This window comes from Candoia aspera, chromosome 1, assembly GCF_035149785.1.
Source record: "Candoia aspera isolate rCanAsp1 chromosome 1, rCanAsp1.hap2, whole genome shotgun sequence".
Classification (NCBI taxonomy): Eukaryota; Metazoa; Chordata; class Lepidosauria; order Squamata; family Boidae; genus Candoia; species Candoia aspera.
In genome coordinates, this window is record NC_086153.1 from 304,325,753 (window position 1) to 304,347,780 (window position 22,028).

A 22,028-nucleotide genomic window follows, 5' to 3' on the forward strand; every position below is an offset into this window, starting at 1 on the left:
CCAGGTATCCTCCAATTCTCAGTTCCACTTGCTAGCAGTAATCGACCAAGATCTCAGACAGAGATCTTCACTACATCTCTTACCAGATCCTTTCATTTGAAAATGCTGGCCAATGAATCCTGATTTTCTGCATGTAAAGCACATGATCTATGACTGAATTATAGCACCTTACTAAATCTAAGGTAATATATTTTTTTCAAATGGTTTTCCCATACTGAAAAACAAAAACTTTAACACAATTCTGTAAGAAGACTTCAAGAGTAAACCAGAACATTTTGTTATTTTCACCGGTGCCACGTGATGAACTATCAAAGTTTCAGCTTGGAACATGTTCCTGGTAATGAATAAGTCCCAAGCTTGACACTGGCTTCATCCATTCAGGCTGGTCATTGGGTTCTCTTTATTAAGTTACACATAAATTACCTTCCATTTGGGCTGGGACTTAAGCAAGCAATGAGGTATTCCTTAGTTTGCTACAATTATTCCTTATCCTTGGCTTAACTCCCTACTCTTGGCTTGAGCTTCTTCTAAGAGTAACTATGCTTTTTCCCTGACATTTTCAAGATTGCTTGACAAGGCAGGAGTAGAGTTGTGTGAGAAAAATCTCTCTATAGATTTCAGTAAGACTCAAGTATACTGTTGCATGGCAAATGTGATTATTATAAATAATTATGATGAGATTTCAGCTTTCTTCTGCCATATTTGGAAGATGAGAGCTTTATACTTGGTATTTCTGCTCAAATATTTCCGTAGACAGATGTAAACCTTTCCTTTCAGAGGAGCTGAAACTTTTCTAAGGCACTTCTGCTAGTAGCACACTATATTGTTGTTTATTCGTTTAGTTGCTTCCGACTCTTTGTGACTTCATGGACCAGCCCATGCCAGAGCTTCCTGTCGGTCGTCAACACCCCCAGCTCCCCCAGGGACGAGTCCATCACCTCTAGAATATCATCCATCCATCTTGCCCTTGGTCGGCCCTTCTTCCTTTTGCCTTCCACTCTCCCTAGCATCAGCATCTTCTCCAGGGTGTCCTGTCTTCTCATTATGTGGCCAAAGTATTTCAGTTTTGCCTTTAATATCATTCCCTCAAGTGAGCAGTCTGGCTTTATTTCCTGGAGTATGGACTGGTTTGATCTTCTTGCAGTCCAAGGCACTCTCAGAATTTTCCTCCAACACCACAGTTCAAAAGCATCGATCTTCCTTCGCTCAGGCTTCCTTATGGTCCAGCTCTCGCAGTCATATGTTACTACGGGGAACACCATTGTTTTAACTATGCGGACCTTTGTTGTCAGTGTGATGTCTCTGCTCTTGACTATTTTATCGAGATTTATCATTGCTCTTCTCCCAAGGATTAAACGTCTTCTGATTTCCTGACTGCAGTCAGCATCTGCAGTAATCTTCGCACCTAGAAATACAAAGTCTTTCACTGCTTCTACATTTTCTCCCTCTATTTGCCAGTTATCAATCAAGCTGGTTGCCATAATCTTGGTTTTTTTGAGGTTTAGCTGCAAGCCAGCTTTTGCACTTTCTTCTTTCACCTTCATCATAAGGCTCCTCAGTTCCTCTTCACTTTCAGCCATCAGAGTGGTATCATCTGCATATCTGAGATTGTTAATGTTTCTTCCAGCAATTTTAACTCCAGCCTTGGATTCCTCAAGCCCAGCATGTCGCATGATGTGTTCCGCATACAAGTTGAATAGGTAGGGTGAGAGCATACAACCCCGCCGTACTCCTTTCCCAATTTTAAACCAGTCCGTTGTTCCCTGGTCTGTTCTTACTGTTGCTACTTGGTTGTTATACAGATTCTTCAGGAGGCAGACAAGATGACTTGGTATCCCCATACCGCTAAGAACTTGCCACAATTTATTATGGTCCACACAGTCAAAGGCTTTAGAATAGGCAATAAAACAGAAATAGATGTTTTTCTGAAACTCCCTGGCTTTTTCCATTATCCAGCGGATATTAGCAATTTGGTCCCTAGTTCCTCTGCCTTTTCTAAACCCAGCTTGTACATCTGGCAATTCTCGCTCCATGAATTGCTGAAGTCTACCTTGCAGGATCTTGAGCACTGTCTTACTGGCATGTGAAATGAGTGCCACTGTTCGATAGTTTGAACATTCTTTAGTGTTTCCCTTTTTTGGTATGGGGATATAAGTTGATTTTTTCCAATCTCATGGTCATTCTTGTGTTTTCCAAATTTGCTGGCATATAGCATGCATTACCTTGACAGCATCATCTCGCAAGATTTTGAACAGTTCAGCTGGGATGCCGTTGTCTCCTGCTGCCTTGTTATTAGCAATGCTTCTTAAGGCCCATTCAACCTCACTCTTCAGGATGTCTGGCTCTAGCTCGCTGACCACACCGTCAAGGGTATCCCCGATATTGTTATCCTTCCTATACAGGTCTTCCGTATATTCTTGCCACCTTTTCTTGATCTCTTCTTCTTCTGTTAGGTCCTTGCCATCTTTGTTTTTGATTATACCCATTTTTGCCTGGAATTTACCTCCAATGGTTCTAATTTTCTGGAAGAGGTCTCTTGTCCTTCCTATTCTATTGTCTTCCTCCACTTCCATGCATTGCTTGTTTAAAAATAATTCCTTATCTCTTCTGGCTAACCTCTGGAATTTTGCATTTAATTGGGCATATCTCCCCCTATCACTGTTGCCTTTTGCTTCCCTTCTTTCTTGGGCTACTTCTAGTGCCGCAGCAGACAGCCATTTTGCCTTCTTGGTTTTCTCTTTCTTTGGATGTATTTTGTTGCCACCTCCTGAACAATGTTGCGAACTTCTGTCCAGAGTTCTTCCGGGACCCTATCTACTAAGTCCATTCCCTTAAATCTATTCTTCACCTCCACTGCATATTCCTTAGGAATATTAGTGAGCTCATATCTAGCTGATCTGTGGGTCTTCCCTAATCTCTTTAGTCTGATCCTAAATTGTGCAAGAAGAAGTTCGTGATCTGAACTACAGTCAGCTCCAGGTCTTGTTTTTACCGACTGTATAGATGTCCGCCACCTTTGGCTGCAAAGGATGTAGTCAATCTGATTTCGGTGTTGTCCATCTGGTGAAGTCCATGTGTAAAGCCGTCTCTTAGGTTGTTGGAAGAGAGTGTTTGTTATGCAGAGTGAATTGTCTTGGCAAAATTCTATCAGCCTATGTCCTGCTTCGTTTTGTTCTCCCAGGCCATACTTACCTGTAATTCCAGGTGTCATTTGACTGCCCACCTTAGCATTCCAGTCTCCTGTGATGAAAATAACATCTCTTTTAGGCGTGTTGTCCAGTAGGTGCTGCAGATCCTCATAGAACTGCTCTACTTCAGCTTCTTCAGCATTTGTGGTTGGGGCGTATATTTGGATCACTGTGATGTTAGATGGCTTGCCCTGAATTCGAATTGAGATCATTCTGTCGTTTTTGGGGTTGTATCCAAGCACTGCTTTAGCCACTTTACTATTAATTATGAAGGCTACTCCATTTCTTCTGTGGTCCTCTTGTCCACAGTAGTAGATCTGGTGGTCATCTGATGTGAAGTGGCCCATTCCAGTCCATTTCAGTTCACTGACGCCCAAAATGTCTATCTTTAATCTTGACATCTCACCAAGAACCACATCCAATTTGCCCTGGCTCATAGATCTTACATTCCAGGTTCCAATGGTGTGTTGATCCTTAGAACATCGGATTTGCCGTTCACCACCAGCACCGTCGGCCGCTAGCCGTCCTTTCGGCTTTGAGCTAGCTGTGTCATCACGTCTGGGGCTAGCTGAACTCATCCTCTGTTCCTCCTCAGTAGCATTTTGACCATCTTCCGACCTGGGGGTGTCATCTTCCGATGGTATACCGACATATCTCTGGTTGTACTGATCCATTTAGTTTTCACGGCAAGAATACTGGGGTGGGTTGCCATTACCTTCCCCAGGGATCGCATTTAGTCTGACCTCTCTGTCATAACCTTCCCGTCTTGGGTGGCCCTTCACGGTTTAGCTCATGGCATCATTGAGGTGCTCAAGCTCCAGCACCACGACAAGGTAATGATCCTTTGCTGAAGAGCACACTATATTAGCACTAAGCAATATTCGTTCAAAAAGTCAGTTCTGCTCCCAGAGGATCACCGAGTACAATTAATGCAAATAAGTCCATATTAATATTGGCAGAAAAATCTTTCAGACGGAATTTCACAATAAAAAATGTATAAGCAAAGCACCACTGCAAACACAGGCTGCATAATTATCTGGTACTGTACCCATACTTTGTCTATGATCCCAACAAATATAGCATTAATGCAAAGATAGGAGCTCTTGATGAGGAAAGTTGTGCTCTGAGAACTCTGTGTTAACATGTTTACTTCCTACATATTATATCCCCAAATTTGGAGTTTCTAATAAAATCCTTTTGAACAATATTGTACCTATAAGTACCTTTCTTAGTTCCAACTAGGTTCTCTGTAAAAGTTAATTTTACATAGTTTTCTAAAAATTCATTTTTATTTGCATAAAGAAAAAGGAAGTTGAAGTACTGAAAGCAAATTCCTTTACATTATAAAGCAAAATCTTCAACATAATATTTATTTTCAAGAATGCCTATGGACACCAAATTGTCCCTTTATTTTCCTTAAAAAAAAAAAGTTCCATAGTTATGCCACAGTGCTTTGTTTCCAGAAATGAGCCCTCTTACTTTGACAAAGGCAATGGTAAGAAAGGGTAGTAGAAAGGATTTGAGGAATGGGATGCGGAAGAAGCATGAGTGACCATACTGCCCATTTCACATATTTTCCAAGAATGTCTACAACACCCTTTTAAAATTCCTTATGTACCAACCAGCAAACCCTCTATTAAGGTAAGCCCTATATTTGATGTAAATATGTTCACCCACACAGGATAGCTCTTTTAATTACCCAGAGTAGTTACCTCAACTGATCAAAGTTATGATGGGTGGCAAGTGTCCACATCAATATCACTATTTAAGTGATGACTACAACATATGGAAGTCTGTGACTTGGAATATTAAAGCAGTAAATGGTACTGGTACAGGTAGTCTTCACTTACTGACCGGCCGCTTAAAGGCCGTTTGAAGTTATGACGGTACCCCAAAGTAGATTTCTGACTGGGGCCTGAAATTACGACCCTCACAAGCCCTCTGTGATCACATGATTGAGACTTGGCCATCCCAGAAGCGGCCGCGGCCATTTTGGGTCACATGTCTTCCCTTTGGAACCAGGAAGTCCTCCAGGCTTATGACGCTGGATTTCTGAGGCAGTGGGCCTGGTATTGTGGTCGCACTACTTCCTGTGATTTAGAAGCCAGCAGAGGGGGCCTTGGGTGTGTGCCTTACTGTACAGGAAAAGTAAGTACTGTACTTAGGCTTGCCTTTAATTTTTTCCCAGTTTTTGTTTAACTTAAGTAGAGATTTGTATGGTGCCATGCATGTCCCATCCTCTGCCTGTCTGATTTTTAATTGTATTTAACAATACTGAATGCCGGTTTACTGTTTTTAAAACAGTTGTTTTATAAAAATCAGATTTATATACAGTACTGTACAGTAATAAAAGCTGCAGAGTTTACTACAGCAGGAAAAAAAAGTTAACAGTACTGTAGCTTTAAACCTGTTTAGTACTGTACTGTGGAACAAAGATTCCAATGAAGACCTTACAGTAAAAGATTTTAATAATCAACCAGTAATATTAGTTGAAAATAACAGTAGTATTAACTGAAAATAATACTACTGTAGCCACAGAAGCATTTCCATAGTCATGTTTTGGTGGAAAACATATGACTATGACACTCCATCCCTGCCCCCCCCCCCACTGCAAAGTAACTCCTGGTTCACTTAACAGCCGCACCGTTCACTTAACAATTGAAGGAAACTACAAGCCCTGATCTTGAATCACTTAATGACCGCTGTGACTCCCTTAACAACTGCGGTTAATAAAAGGTTGTAAAATGAGTCTGACTCATTTAACAACCGTTATGACTTTCAACCAAAAATCTGGGCTCAGTTGTGGTCATTATGTTAAGATTACCTGGAAATGATAAACTGTGTTAACAGTGATCACGAAATAATAGATAAATTGTATATTTGTGAAACTAAGAAAAAAGTAAGAATGTAGTAATTCTGAATGAAAGTGATCTGGTCCTGTAGAGTTGAGTTGATGAATACATGTAAGGAAGTAAAGGTGCCAGCTTAATCATGAGTAAAAGGGCTAAAATGTATGTCAGAAACTATTAACTGGTACCATCTAGATTGCTGTGGATGTGTATGAAAGTAGAAATCAATAGGTTGGTGTAGCTGCATGTGAACAGTGATCATGGAAGAATCAGAGATGAGTTGGGGGGGAACGTGCAACATTCTGACAGAATGTGATTTAAAGGAAAAAATTATTCCACTAGGTGATATGAATGATGGGTGGGAACAAGATGACACAACACAGAAAACTGACTGGACCATTCAGACCCAAGAACGAATGAAAATAGTGACAGGTGAGTATCCCCTGTCAGTCTGAATGGGATACGTATGTGGTTTAAGCATAAGTTTATTAATATGTATACCTGGCAAAAGAAAGAATGTAAATTTAAAGGCATTAATGATTTTATTAGTGGAAGATATACTGAATGTTTGGTATTGGTGTTATTTGGTAGTATCACAGTAGATCTTGGAAAGAGATGGACAGAGGAGAAAAGGAAGTAAAAGAAATGAATGAAAATACACCCGCAGGAAGTATATGAGAAGAAGTATATGCGTATCAGAAAAATAAATATAAAAGAATGGTTGCTGCAAAAATGAAGAGTGAAAGACATATAATCTGTATATAATGAAAAAAGTATGAAGAACAGAGATTGAGGAAAGAGCAGATAAAGTTAAAGATGCAAAGAAAAACAGAACAACTTTGAGGGAATTAAAAAAAATGAAGCTGTGAGTGAAGAGGGCTAAAACAAGGAACTCCCAACAGTGAATGGATTTAAAAATAAAAGTGACAAAAAATTGGGATGAAACTGGCAGGAGGAATTTAGAAATTCATTTATTTATCATATTTGTAGGGCTTCCCAACCTTATAGGAAGGATGCTATGAAGTTGGGCATGGTACTGTTGCAGAGATGGCTTGCTTCCTGGGTCTCATCAAGTGGCACTGTTTAATCAATGGGACTCAAAGCATGCCAACTCAGATCAAGTACAACAGACAGATACTACAGAAAACAGACAGTCCCTCAAACAGGCAGGTCCTGTGCCATGAAGAACATCATAGATGATATCTAGCACCTTAAAATGCATTCAGAAGCCTGCTGGTAACCAGTTCAGCTCACAGAACAGAGGTATTTATTTATCTATTTTTATTAAAGAGATTTTATGGCCACCCAACTCACTCATGGTGTTACATGGGAATACCATGGCATGCCCATGACTGACTATGCTCCTGCATTCTGCAGCTTCCTAGTGACCTCCAAGAACAGTGTCATGTAGAGCACATTGCACACTCCCCACATAAGGTGACTAAACAGAAGTGACCTCCCAGTCCAGAAATGGTGCACAAGATGAGTATGTGTGAAGGCCTTCCTGCTCCTCTAGTAGGAGCTGTGAATCCAGGAAAATCCCCAAATTGCATACTAGTCCTGAACAGGGAAGTACAACCCCATTCAGGACTAAATATATTTAGACTAAATATAAATATATCTCCAGTTCCAGTGGTCTAAACACCCACAGCCAATTGTTCTTGCTGTGGTTGAACTTGAGCCTGTTCTTCCCCATCCAGATCACTCCCAAACCTTGGAAAGACCTCAAGAGCATCACTTGGTTGGCTTGGGGTTGAAATGTACAACTAGAGTTCATCAGCATACTGGTGAAAACTGACCCCAAACTGATAGAGCTCCTTAGCCAGTGGAGCTCCTTACCCAGTGGCCTCATATAGATGTTAAACAGGAGAGGGGAGAGAAATGAGCCCTGTGGGGTCATTCAACAGAAGTCATTCAACAGGAGACTTCAACAGAAGTCTCAGGCTCAATGTCTCCCCCCTGCCAATACTGACTGAAACTGGCCACAGAGAAAGAACCACCACAACAACATGATGGCTCCCACTCTTAATCCTGTAGGCAGTCCAGAAAGATACCATGATTGGTGGTATCAAAAGCCACTGAGAGATCAAGAAGAACTAAGAGAGTCATAGCACCCCTGTCCCCATTCCACCAGATGCCATCCAAAAGTACAACCAATGCCAACTCCATACTACAGTATGTCCCAGTCTGAATCTTGATTGAAAGGAGTCCAGATAACCTGTTTCCTCCAGGGCCCTCTGAAGTGTAGTCTGACCACTATCTTCACACCCTTCCTAAAAATGGAAGGTTGGAGACTGAATAAAAATTGTCTAAACTGCTGGATCCATCTCCTGGGGTTCCTCAGACAAACTAGGAGCATTGCAAGATCAACGTACAGTGAGAGGCTGAAAAGGAACATTCTGATCCAAGGTCTACATCACATGCCCATTCTAGGCAGTGTAGTGGCAACGTGAAGACCATTGTTATTTCGAGGACTTTAAGTGACATATTTTGACTTTCTCCTTCAGACGAAGAAACTTAGAGACTATTTCGAGTTATACTAATGTTTAGCTGGCTTGTTTTTATCTCTGTTTGGAATGTGGGGGGTGGGTGAGATAAGATTGTTTTTGTTAAGTACTAGCTTATCTGTACAGCTTCCCCGGCTCTTGGAAACAGGTGCTCCAGACCCTGGGAACTATTCTGTTAAGGTCAGGTCCTGCAACCATGGAAACAAGGTCACGAGGCTTTAGGGCCAGACTTTGATAAAAACCTTAGGGTCTTTTTTTTTTTTTTTTTTTGAGTTTGGGAGCTTCTGCACAGACCGAGCACCGAGTGCTGTGGAAATTAAGCTATCCTGGGGTATCTCTGCTCTCTTGGTCAAGAGGCTTCTGACAGCTTAAGGGGATAGGGTTTCAACTTGCTTGGTATGTTATGATTTCTCTTTTTTTACAGTATATTATGCTATGCTTTTTATGCCTCTGTTTAATCTGCCTAAACTGTGTATCTGTTTAATCTGCCTAAACTATGCTTCTGTTTAAATCTGTTTGATTAAGTTTATAATAAAGCTTAAAGTCTCTTTATCCACTGGTGTGCTTATTGTCTCTGGATCTAAAAGGACCAATTGTCTGAGCACCTGATCACTGCTTGGACACTTGGCAGAACAGGCAGCAATGAAGGTCTCAAGTCTTTTCTCATGATTCACATGGCAGGTGCAGAAAAAAATGGAACTGAATCGTTTGGAAACACAAAGACTACAGATACTTGTAAGCTATGATGGGAATCCTTGTTCATATATAAAATGCCCTGAATAAATACATTAGCCGCTATACTATGTTAGCTTCTTTTTGAAGAAGTCACCATAGGATGAAAATTATCCTATGTATTTTCTGCACTTATGTATCTTTATTATGCTCTCATAATTGATTTGTTGACAAACTAAACTAAAAGCTGATAGCGGGAAATTATTATAGGATCCTTATATACAGATCAGGAAGCCATGGTATGGACAGAACATGGTGAAACAAACTGGCTCCAGCTTGGCAAAGGAGTGGACAAGGCTGTATATTCTCCCGTTACTTATTCAACCTATATGCTGAATATACTATATATTAAGGGAAGCTGGATTGGAAGAAGATGAGCATGGTTTTAAGATTGGAGCAAGAAACATCAAACCTGTGCTATGCTGATGACACTACCCTGATAATCAAAAATGCAAAGGATATGCAAGCTCTAGTTATAAATATTAAGGAGCAATGTGAAAAAATGGGACTAAAATTAGATATAAATAAGATCAAACTAATGACAAGAGGTAGAACATCCAGCCTTAGAATTGGCAATTAAGATACTGAAGTGGTGGATCACTTCTGCCTTTTAGGATCAGCCATCAATAGTAAAGGAACAAGCAAACAAGAAATGTGCTACAGGCTAGAACTTGGTAGAGCAGCTATGAAGGCCTTATGTCCTAACAGCCAGGAACCACGCTGAGACAAGGAACAGCTCTCTAGTGTTTTATTGTCGCTACATAACAGGGAAATCCTAACAAACTGAAGAAGCGTGGGAAAAACCCAGACATATAAACCCCAAAGGTTAAGGCGGGCCCGATCGGTGTCTCTTGGAATGGCTACCTAATTCCTCAGTGCTACGCATGCGCTTTACAGCCTGGATGGGAGCCCCCTGCTCGCCATCCTTACTCATGACACCTTGGAAAAGATAATCAAATGCTGTGATGTGCCTTCATCTACAAAGATCAGAATCATGCAAGCCATGGTATTCCCTGTGACACTCTATGGAAGTGAAAGTTGGATGTTGAAGAAGCAGGATAGGAAGAGTATTGACACAGTTGAACTTTGGTGTTGGAGAAGACTCCTGAGAATACCATGGACAGCCAAGAAAACAAATCAACCCAGAGTTCTCAGTCAAGGCACAAATTACTAGACTCAAATTATCCTACTCTGGACACATTATGTGAAGACCTAGCTTTCTTCAGAAGACTCTAATATTGGGAAAGGTGGAAGGAAAGAGAAGAGGATGACCAGCAGCAAGGTGGATGGACTCAGTTACAGTGGTGATGAGTGCAACATTGGGAGATCTGAAAGACCAGGTTAGGGATAAATTGTCAAGGAGAAAATCAAGGAGTTGATGGCACATAGTCAATCAAGAATGATTATATGGTCCCATCTAGTAAAGCACATGCAGGGAAATATTCCTTTTGGAAAAACTGATTAAGAGGCTGCATATGAGCAGTGGTTTTTCTTTGCCTATTTGCCGGCTGTTGGGCAATGGAAAGATAATTTATAAAGGTTTGCCTCATTTATTCTACTTTCTGTGCATTCAGTTTTGCTCCTTAATTTTCTCCTCCTTCCTTGTCTTTTAGTTTCTTCCTTATGAGCTCCAATATGTATGAGACTAAGCCTGATTGTTCTTTTCAAGCAGAAAGGCAGTATATACATAAATATTGACAGAAGTATCATTTCCAAATCACATTAAATGGAAATTGCATTTTATTCTGCTTCGGATAGACCCTATATATATGTACTATATCCAGTTCTGTCCCCACGCTTTAGGAACGAATTAGAGAAATTTGAACAGGTTCAGAAAAGTGCAACGAGGATGATCAGGGGACTAGAAACTAAGTCCTTTGAAGACAATTTAAGAAGCAGTGGATGGTTAACCTTGAATAGGAAGACTGAGGGGAGATACAATAGCACTCTTCAAATAAATGAAGTCACACAGAAGAAGGGCGAGATCTGTTCTCTCTCGTTCTATAGAACAGACACAAATTAATGGATTTAAGTTACAGGAAAGCAGATTCCAGCTGATTTTTTTTTCAAAAAAATCCTAACAATAAGAGCTCTTTGATAGGGGAACAAACTATACATAGAGCTGAACTCAGCCTTCTGAGGTAGGCCAGTCAAAAAATTAACACTGCAGGGATTCCAGGAATGCAACTTTTTGTTGTTGTAGGTTATGGTAACAGAAACTTGAAAGCATGTCTGTTTCTCTCTCTCCCATTTTATAATAAACAAAATCAAGGTGGGGTTATTTTGAGATTCTTATATCTCTGTACTGTGCAATCTCTTCTGTAAGTCACTCCTTAACAGTTCTTTCATACCTTCTCCAAGGTCATCTCTAATTTCCTTTACAGGTGGTTGGCTCCCCTTTAACTGCATATGGTCAAGCATAGGCTAGGCAGCCATCTTTCAAGAATGCTTTGATACCTCCACTGAGCAGGGAATTTGACTCAATAAACTAAACTGTCCCTTCCAACTTTATGTTCTAAGTAGGCTGAGGGCTCCATGTGACTCTTCAGGTGCAGGTTGCCCAACTTTGCTTTAAAGCAGGATGGACAACTTTTGGGTTGTGATGGACTGTTATATTGATATTTGGGAGGGTGGGGCTAAGAGCTGCAGATTGGGAGGGAAAACATTATATATGTGATTGGTTCAGGATTGGGGAAGATTCTGTAACCACGAGGTGCTTATTTTAGGGTTTGTCATAAAGGGGTGTCATAAAGTCTTGGGGCTGCAGGATGCCAACCCTGCTTTGAAGTCATTCTTAGCATTGATTTTCCAGTTAAGGAATTAGTTTGTCTTTCTAAAAAGAAACTAAAGAAAAAAAGAGAAAGAAAATGTTGGTGACAAATGATAAAAAGAAGCATGAATAAAACTAAGAGCTACTATCAAAGTACCATGTTCCATTGGGTAGCTTTAGTGCCAGATGATGATGATTCACACACTAAAAATAGTGTACTTCCATTTACAGATTAGTCTGTAACAAAAGATCTATTTATGTAGTTAAGCTTAAAAGACAACAGGAACATAATGGCATAATTTCCAATGTCTAAGCGTTATTCATGTCAAGTGATGCCTTTCTTGTGGTTTTAGTACTTTTGAACAATGCACATTATCAAAACAATTCTCATTCTATTGTACCTTGATTTGGACACCCAAAAGTAAAATGATTGCACAAGATAGCTTACTAATTGGCTCAAGGGCCAGCAGCCAACAGAGCTTGTATAAAAACTGGCTAACCATGCAATTCATTCATTCAATTACTGTGTGCAGAAGGAACAGACTATAAATTGCTTAAGCAGGTTACAACTGCAAAATGCAATGCATTAAAAACACATACAGTATATTCTGGGATAATTTCAATATTAGCTAAAAAATAAAACCTGCATTACTCATGTGCTGCAACCAAAGAAGTCATTTGTACATAAATAATTTTGTAATCACATGGATCATGGCATGGCTATATTCTTCATTAGAACATTTCACTGCTGGTACTAAAATGATGAAATAGGCAAATAGGAATCAAACGTAAGACAGGAGTGATAATCCAATAAAACTTTTAAAAAATTAAAATGCAGACTTCCATTTAACCTTTTGCCAAAGTTGTAATTACTAATGGTCGGGTAGCATCTTATACATGCTATTACAAATATGGACAGGTTGAATGAATTTGTTCATTAGTAGGTAAATATTGTGTATGAATCTGAATGTTGATTCATATGTCAGGTGTTTAAAGTCACAGAGAAATGTCCTCTCATGGTCTCAGTTGAAAATAAGTTGAAGGGTGTAAGTCATGTTTATATGTCTCCAAATTTACTAAATCAATTTTAAACACATTAGAGTCCTTTTAGAGTTTTCATCTGAAGATTCTTGTTTTCTTGGCTACCACAGAGGGCATAAACCTGGGGTTAATAGAAATTACAGTGGAGATCCAACTGAGTGCTCAGCAGCAATGCACAGCTGAGTGCAGTTCCACTGATCTTGCACTTCAGCATCCTTACCTTACTGCTGCAGCCATGTTTCCAATAGGGTTTATTGGCAGTGGTCTAACTCCTGGGAAAATTCCTCTACTCAGAATGCGAGCTCCATTTTGTATCACTCCAGGTGGAACTGAGGATAAATGGAAAGGAAAACAAAGTACAATTAAAACTTAAAACTGAATAGTTTGTTGACTATCAAGCTTTACATTAAAAAGAGTCACCAGTTTTCTAACTTCATATAAGGGGGCAGATACAAATTCAGATTATATATATTGTGCACAAAGTATAGCCACAAACATTGTGAAAGGTTACTGAAAAATGTTGACTTAGAGCACCGGTAGAAATGTTCTTGGTCCAAATCTCATTTCAGCAACATACTTACCAAGTGGTCTAAGATAAGACTCTTTTGGTAGAAGCCATGATACAGTGGAATAAAAACATACATTCCATGGTTAAAGTTTGAGATATGATCTATCTCAAAGAAGTAATTTTTGCAGAAAAGGGGAAGACCCCTGCCTGACATCTCAGAAAGAAATCACCAGCCAGAACTGATATTACTAAACTAGTTTAAAAACAACAGTAATCTGGTTCCTAAGCTGGATTTTGCAAATTCATTCAGGTCCAGTATATATTCTCTTAGCAGCAATCTTCTTTCTTCAAATGGTCTATCTCAGTGTTTCTCAACTTCTTGGCAACTTGTGTGGACTTCAACTCCCAGAATTCCCAGCCAATCTGGGAATTGAAGTCCACAGATCTTAAAGTTGCCAAGGTTGAGAAACACTGGTCTATCTTATAGGCATGTTTTGAAGTCTCCTGAAATAGGGATGGATTCAGATTCAACCTTTCATGACAGGAAAGATACTAAAGGAGCTATAAATTCCAGGATACATAGTTGTCCCTTTGTGCTTGCTCTAGTTTTAAGGATCACCATTTATGCAATTCCAGTAAATTCTGCAATCTCTGGAGCAACTTTTTCAAAGGACACAAAAGGAAGGAGAAATCAGCATTCTCTTCTTCTACTAGCAGGAATAGACCATGCAGTTTCTTGAATTTTAAAATGCCAATTGTACTAAAATTTTTGAAATTTTAATCTTTTAAATGTGTAATACATTGCTATGATGCAAATGATTTTTTACTCCAGTTAATACAGTAAAGTTTATGTAAAGTATAAAAATAATTTGATCTAGTCAAAGTGAAATAAAACCTGTTTAAGTACAATGCTACAAAAGTAGAAATGCTTTTTCCATTGTTGCATCCATTAAAAAAGCTTGTCCTAATATTTAGATAACAACTTTCAAAAGTGTGGGAAGCACACAGATCCATAGCATGCTGCTCAGCAAAAAGTCTACCTCTAAATACCAGTTGCTGGTATGCATGTGCAGGATGGCCCTACTGCCCTCATGCCCTACTTGCAGGCTTTTGATAAGCATTTGAATGGCCACTGGGGAAATATAATGTGAAACTAGATAGATCTTTGATCTTAGCCAGCAGAGTTATTATTTTGTAAGATTCTACATACTGTATGTTAACTACTATATGAAGGATATTCCTAGGAGGAAGGTCTAGCAGGAATCTCCTACGTCAGGACTGCAGCTGCTAATATTCTATCCAATAATGGCATTTCACTAACAAAAGGGTAAATGTGCACATTCAAATGGCACACCCAACATATGCTGACCCTTGTTCTGAAGGGCCCCAGAACCTTAAGAAACAGCTCACTCTTTCACTCTATATGCCCACATAAATAGTAGGATGGGTTGACAAAAATCTATCATGTTGGTGATTAGAAATGCTTCCTGCTACAGTAAGGATTCTTCTTAATCCAGTATCTCCAATTAAGAAAAAAGTGCTAAAGATTTTACAAACTCACTCACTCATCCACAGCAAATGTAATTATAAATCTAATTAGTTATTTAAATTTTATGTTAAATTTCCTGCCTTTACTATGTCCATAAGCTTAACAACACCACATACTCTATGTGTAACTTTAGTGTCCATGAACCCAGTTATTTTTCTTGGCATTTTAGTTTAGTTTTATTTGTATTTATTTGTAAGTTGGGAGAACAGTTAAGCCTGCCTCATTTCTTGTTGCATAACCACTTTAATTTGATTTCATAATGCCTAGGAATTTAAAACAAAAGACAATTATGATATACTAGAAAAGATACATGTCTAGGGAATCTATCCAGGATGAACAGATTTAGAAAGTTTACAGACAATGAACAGAAGATCACACAACACTATTTTTTAAAAGTGAAATGTATTATATCAACAGCAATTATATAAGTATGGAGGACTCTAGAATGAGTTTTCCCTTTTTCCAAAGAGCATTAATCCCAATTGCCACTTAACACATAAAAGCAAGACAGCAGGGGTAAAGGCTCAAGTATTGGCTCACCATACTTTACCTCCTTTCTAAATAGGGTGATAAGCAGTGCATTTTGTCAAGGGTAGCAAGCAGCAATTGCCAGGCCCCCTTTTTGAGCTCAGAGTTCCCTCTGACCATGACTGCTAAAATGGAGGGCATTCTTTTGCTATATTTTGAAATGAGAAACACAGAAGTTGTAGTGCAACCTGGAAGATATCAACATCACAGTTAAAAGACTACCTCAAAAAAACTCCTCCCTATCTAGCCCCACTCAAATATATAATATGCCTTGTATCGCATTTATATATATCCTATTTTATAGCACCAATATCTTCTGAAACAATAAGATATTCTCACATGGGGCAGACTTTTTTTCATAGATTAGGCTATAAGCCACCCATCCACGCAGATGGAGCAGCAGCAACACAAAACAGCCTTTCATGTGAACTTATCATTTTTATCTAAAAGTTATCGAGATTAATACTACTCATCTAGTGAATAAAGTAATAGTCATTTGAACAGAAATGCTGGATACGAAAGTATGTACAAGTTAGAAAGTATTAACAAGGGAGAAATATGGACAATGGAGCCCTTCGGTAGTCACATGGAATGGAACTGTGAAAAAATGTCTGCAATATAGCAGGTGAGAGAAGGAAGCTTTAAAGAATAAAATATGAAAATCAATTTTCAAGGAATATAGAAATCTGTAATTTCTTGCGTGTGGCTATTATTTCTGCATAATGAAATATCCAAGATAAATATCCTGAGATAAATCCTGAAAGAGATTTTATTTAATCAACAATAGGAACTCACCAGTAAATACAAATGCTAGGAAAAGAAAAAGGAAGATAAATTTAGCTAAACTAAGTATGTGTGTTTCATACAACTGTGCCAGGCAATAGAATTCGCATTTGCCTTCAATGCATCTTATACGGTATGTTTCAAAAACTAAACCATCCATACTACTACTAGAATAACGAATAACTAAAATATTACAACAGATACAACATCAAAAGACAGTCACTCTACCAACATATTCACTAAAAATCCCATTTGAAGTAATGCTTAATTTAAAAGCAAATGCAAATTGTTACAGGGTATGTGAAAGAAAAAGTGCTGTTCTGTTTTCATAGATGCCAAGCTTTTCATCAAAGTCTAATCCCTTCAGCCACTTTACAAGGCACAAGGCACAATATACAATGTCCATTAATAAATGTCAGTCTTAGCCAAATGGAGAGCAGGACATACAGATGCTGCCAATCTGTATCAACCCCCATCCATGCTTTTTTCCAGTATTTCATAACAAAAATAAATAGATACACCCATCTGCTTTATTAAGCCTTGTTGCGGGGAAGATGTATCCGTGGGAGTCCCATGAACCCTGCAAACTGTTATGGCTTTTCCAGAAAATTTTGAATTTGGAAATTTCTAGGAAAAGGAATACTTAGAAAATGATAATTTGCACAGGATACATTTGAGTCTGTGCCATACGTTTTTCAAATACAAACTACCCTAATTTGGTGGAAAAATTTCCATGGAAAAATAAGCCACACAACATTTTCTGTAAAAATTGGTCACAACATCTAATTAACCATCACAATAATCTCCTAGTTACTATTGTGATTTCACCTATAATGTGAAATCATTATCATTTTCAGCAAAAAGTTGCAAAAACAATTCTATTGTACAAATACACCTATGTTTCAGGGCTTTTACTAGTAGAAGTGTTACACTGCAAGGATACAGTGTAATATAGTATCATATAATATGGGGGACAGACAGATAAACAGAAGTCTTGATCAATCTATTCAAAATATTCCATGTTCGTTGTTCCATAATGAAGAGTAAACTTCTGGGGCTCTGGTTTTATGTTAGTCAAACTGATGCAGACAACAGGAAGGCTGCTGAATTGTATGGAATAACTGGAACTATTTTTTTTTTCAGGTGCAAATGTAACTTCCCATTTGCATGGTTTATGGCCCTCACTCTATGAAATGGAAACTCATTATTGCCTACTCTCAATTTGTTAATAATATTCGACTGGAGTTAAGAAGGTTAAATTAATAGGAATGTTATGTCTTCTTTAGCCAAAGATTGTCCTTTGCTACTCAGTTTATATGCCAATGAAATAAGAGATAAAAACTTAATAGTTAAATTTATGTCCTAGATCTGAACTGTCTGAACTTGGAATTTTTCTTTTAAGACATAATTGTCCCTAGTTGTAGACTGACTCCCATACCAAAATCCTTAATTTGGTTTTTGTTATTAAGTCTCTTTACAAACATACTTCTTCCTCAAATTCAAATTCCACTGTTTTTTAATTTGAAATGTGGTCTGCATTTCAAAGAAACTTTGCATCGGCAACATGTCTGAATATCTATACCATGTGTCTACATTTCGTATTTGTTTGCAAATGAGGATATCAGATCTGAATTTATAAATGCTTGCAATACTGTCTTGCCCTTAATACTGCACGTATAAGGTTAACTTTAAAATAAACAAACAAAAATGTGTTTTGTATTTTAGCAGGGTTTGCATACCATTTAATACTGGGCATATCTCAAAACATGAAACAGTAGCTCCCCACAGTGGATTAAATAGCAAGTAGCATAGACAGCCTGTTTCTATGGAGACAGTAGTTTCATTGAAAATTAGGACCATCATCCACAGAGACAAAGCAACACATCTGTGTAGCAAACACTTTTAGCACCCCCAGTAGTAGCAGCTCTCTCACACATTTTAAGTTACTTTATCCATTTCATGGCAGTTGCTCTGAAGCTAAAGCCTGATACGTATGTGAATGCTTACACAGGAACTCCATCTCTATTTGCATTTGCTTATCCTCGTTTCTTTTCATTCCTTGGCAGTCAGTTCCATTTCCTCCCTGCTACCTCTGCTGTCTTTCCCATCCACCCTTACAATTGTGGGTCTACGGGAGCAGGATCCTGCCTTAGTTACTTGTGTTCTTCTGCACGCACCAATGATATCAAATCTGAGAACACAACATATAATGTAAAGATCTGCCCATTATAACTTTTCTCTGGTATCAGAGCTTTATGAATTATAACTTATTTACAACAGATTTGCTGCAACTGTGCTCCCCCCTCTCCCCCCCAAGTTTAATGCTTGCTTGGGAAAAATACTTCAAACTTGGTCCCACATTTGGAAAGGATGGTCAGGATACAAAAGGTATAGCCTTGCTTTGCAGGCTTAAGTATTCCACTTTGATTCTGCACTATCCAACTCACCGGAAGTCCCACCACAAAATTAACCGTGATGGTTGCAAGAGATCCTTCTTTTACCTTTACCTTCTGTATCCCTTGTTTAGAAAAGGGACAGTGATCTGTACTAAGCAATAATTTAATGTTTACTAAAAAAAAAATCAGGTCAGACAATTCACTTTAATATAAACCTTAATCTGAATATTATCACACAAGAATATATTGAAGCAAATATATATGCATTCTTGTACCTGCCCTTGCAAAAATTACCAATGGGTAAGCCAAAAGTCCAGTAGAGAAAATATTGTGTATCTTCACTTTAAAGAATATCAGAGTGAAAACACTGGCATATCCTTTTCCCTTACTTTATACTGACTTTAGGCACAAAAGCACCAGTGATTTGGTACTCAAATATATGAATGGTATCTGCCCAAATGTTAAGATTTGCATCAGAGGCTTTTCTCTTGATGCCTTGTCATCAGAAAAGAAGAGTTCATTGAGTAAAATTAAGCCTTTTTAATGATGTCACACTTCATTTTTTATATTTTGTTAGTTATTAGCCATTAGATTAATAACAGAGAATGCTATATTCATGTTAAATAATTCTGATAGCTAATGTTAAAAAGTAAAGTAAAAGTGAACTGAATTGCCTTTTTTAAAAGCTTCCTGTTTTACAGATTTACTGGTCTTGCTATCAAATTAAACAAAAAATAGAAGTGGGCAACTTCTGCAAAACTCTTGTGTTTGGACTGCTGCACGTACATCTCACAATAAAGTCTGGCCCAATAAAAGGAAAAGGGGAATCAGCGCATATTAGGCCTTGCAGATTGAACAAACTGCCTTCTACTTGGATTCCACTGGATCCCTGCCATTTTCCCTTAGGCTTAGTTACTTGGTAAATGAAGCCTCAAATGATGTTTTAGAAAAGAGAGAATCAACCTGCACACCAGCCCATTTGTTAAAGCACACATTACAAATTCACTCTACCCAATTATGACAGTCCTTGATAGTTAATAATTATTATTTGGGAGCCTCCAGTAAAGTTAATGAAAGACACAAGAACACAGCTAAAAAATCAAAGTGAGGAATATTGTCAGTGGAAAGTACTGGACCAGGTTTCAGTTGGCCACCTATTATATAAGTGTCTTGCTCCCATGTCAGTGGATGACCCCTCCAGTTTATTACTGTGAGAGGAACTGTAGGCCAGGTCATCAAGACGGGCAAACATTAGTAGAATATCTTTTAAGTGTGCTGGTGGCCACATCATAATTGCCCACAAAACTACTATGAAGCACTGTGGCAGATAATGAACCATTAAGAACCTAACCACACACACACACACACACACACACACACAGTTTCCTTCCCCCCTCTAATTTTACAAGCCACTTTTTTCCAAAGTTATTTTTTTTAAATCATCACAATCACAGAAATCACTCCTGAGTCTAGTTCATGTATTAGTTTTTTCACATGGACCGAGAGACAGTTGGATCTGATTAAATGTAGAAGAAAATGTATTTTGAGGTTTTGCTTTTTTGTTTGTTTTTTGGTCTTCAAGTCAGACTTGATTCCTGGCAGCTACATGGAAAAATCCATTCCGTTTTCTAGGCAGTATTTTTGAAAGTGGTTTGCCATTGCCTTCTTCCATGGGCTCAGAGGGAGGGAGTGGCCCAAGCCGGCCAGCTGGTTTCTGTGATTAAGGCAGGGCCTTTAACCCTTCACCAAACTGGCTCTATATTGTGAGAATAGGTACCAATTGTTAAAAATGGGTAAATATGAATTTCTAATCTGATAAAAAACCTATATATAAAATGCTTTCCAATAAGAGAGTGAATCACTGGCTTAGGAAACCACAGCTTCACTTTTTAAAAAAAAAGTCTGTTTCTCTCTCATGATAAATCCACCTATTTTTTTAAAACAGACTTAACAATGCAAATGTAACAGCTTAAGACTAGATATAATTTTACTTTTTTCTGCTTCAAATTTTGATCCCTAAAAACACCTGATGCTTGTACGGACACCCCCACAAATAAGTTCAAACCAAAATCAAAGCATTTTTGTTGGCTCTAGAAATAATCTTATCTGCCCTATAGAAGAACAGTATGCTATAATATCATGCTATTATTATATGAATTACAGTTGCATATATCTAATAGATTCAGTTATTTCTGTGAATGAGATATATACAACTGTGGCTACTCAGTATTCATAGAATGTTATCTACCTGAACATCTACCCAGAATAATACTATGTAAAAGAGTTAGTAAGGATCTAGCTGAGAAATCTGATGTCTCCATCTATTTTTATTTTTAAACCTGATAGGCTGTGTACTAGTGAAAGAGAGAGTTAGGCTTATGTATCTATGATGCTATAGGCTATAAAGTATCTACTCACAACCTGCTTGTATCTCAGGGGGAGTATTCAAAAGCATCATGGCAGTGGCAGCATCAATGTCAGGATCTGGAAAAATCAACCAATAAATACATTACTTTACAAATGGGCCAACTCCCATCCCCATGACTTGACAGAATGAACTGAATCTCTCTAGTAAAATAAGATTAAATCAATCAAAGAAACTGATAAAATACCTACATACGAAAGAAACGGGCATACTGTCACAATACTGCTTATCAATGAGCCTGTGCTGCAGTTTCTTTCCATTCTTGCAGAGAGATGGCCATGCTTTACTGCTTCCACATTCACAGTCTTATCGTACCTTAAAGCCAATGGTTTTTTTACTTTAAATTAGGACACATAGCAGGGACTCTCTGCTATGTGTCTTAATCCTCTCAGATATGCAGGTAAGGTTTTTTTTTTTTGACAGTTGGGATCTACTTTGATTCCTCTCTCCAATAACACTGGTCTGCTTCACACACTATGCTAAGCCATGAAATGATTTGGTTTTGGTATTATGTATGAATATACATATTAAGGTTTGTAAGCCATATATACCGTACCATATTAATTCAACTAATTGTGTCAGAAAGTCTGTGGGCATCATTAACATCTCCAACCGCCCTACCTTTTGCCTGGATGCAAGTTAAAAGAGCTGCACTATGCTGTACAGCAATTCATTAGTGCACAAAGGCTAAATTGACTGCTATCTTATCAAGCCATAATTATTAGGGAATCTACTGAGTGACAAAGGTGGAA

At 38.4% G+C, this 22,028-nt stretch overlaps 1 protein-coding gene across 3 annotated transcripts in view; it reads right to left on the reverse strand.

Annotated features, from left to right (window-relative positions):
- The window catches only part of FOXN3 (forkhead box N3), a 166,710-nt gene that overhangs the window by 15,004 nt on the left and 129,678 nt on the right, over positions 1-22,028 (reverse strand). The window contains exons 5-6 of one of the 3 annotated variants that reach the window (XM_063290211.1): positions 21,273-21,335; positions 13,308-13,416 (exon numbers count right to left, since the gene is read on the reverse strand). In XM_063290211.1, coding sequence (XP_063146281.1) covers positions 13,308-13,416; positions 21,273-21,335 — 172 coding nt within the window. Of the gene's footprint in view, positions 1-13,307; positions 13,417-21,269; positions 21,336-22,028 lie in introns of all 3 variants that reach the window. The other 2 variants (XM_063290210.1, XM_063290212.1) reach the window with 2 other exon arrangements.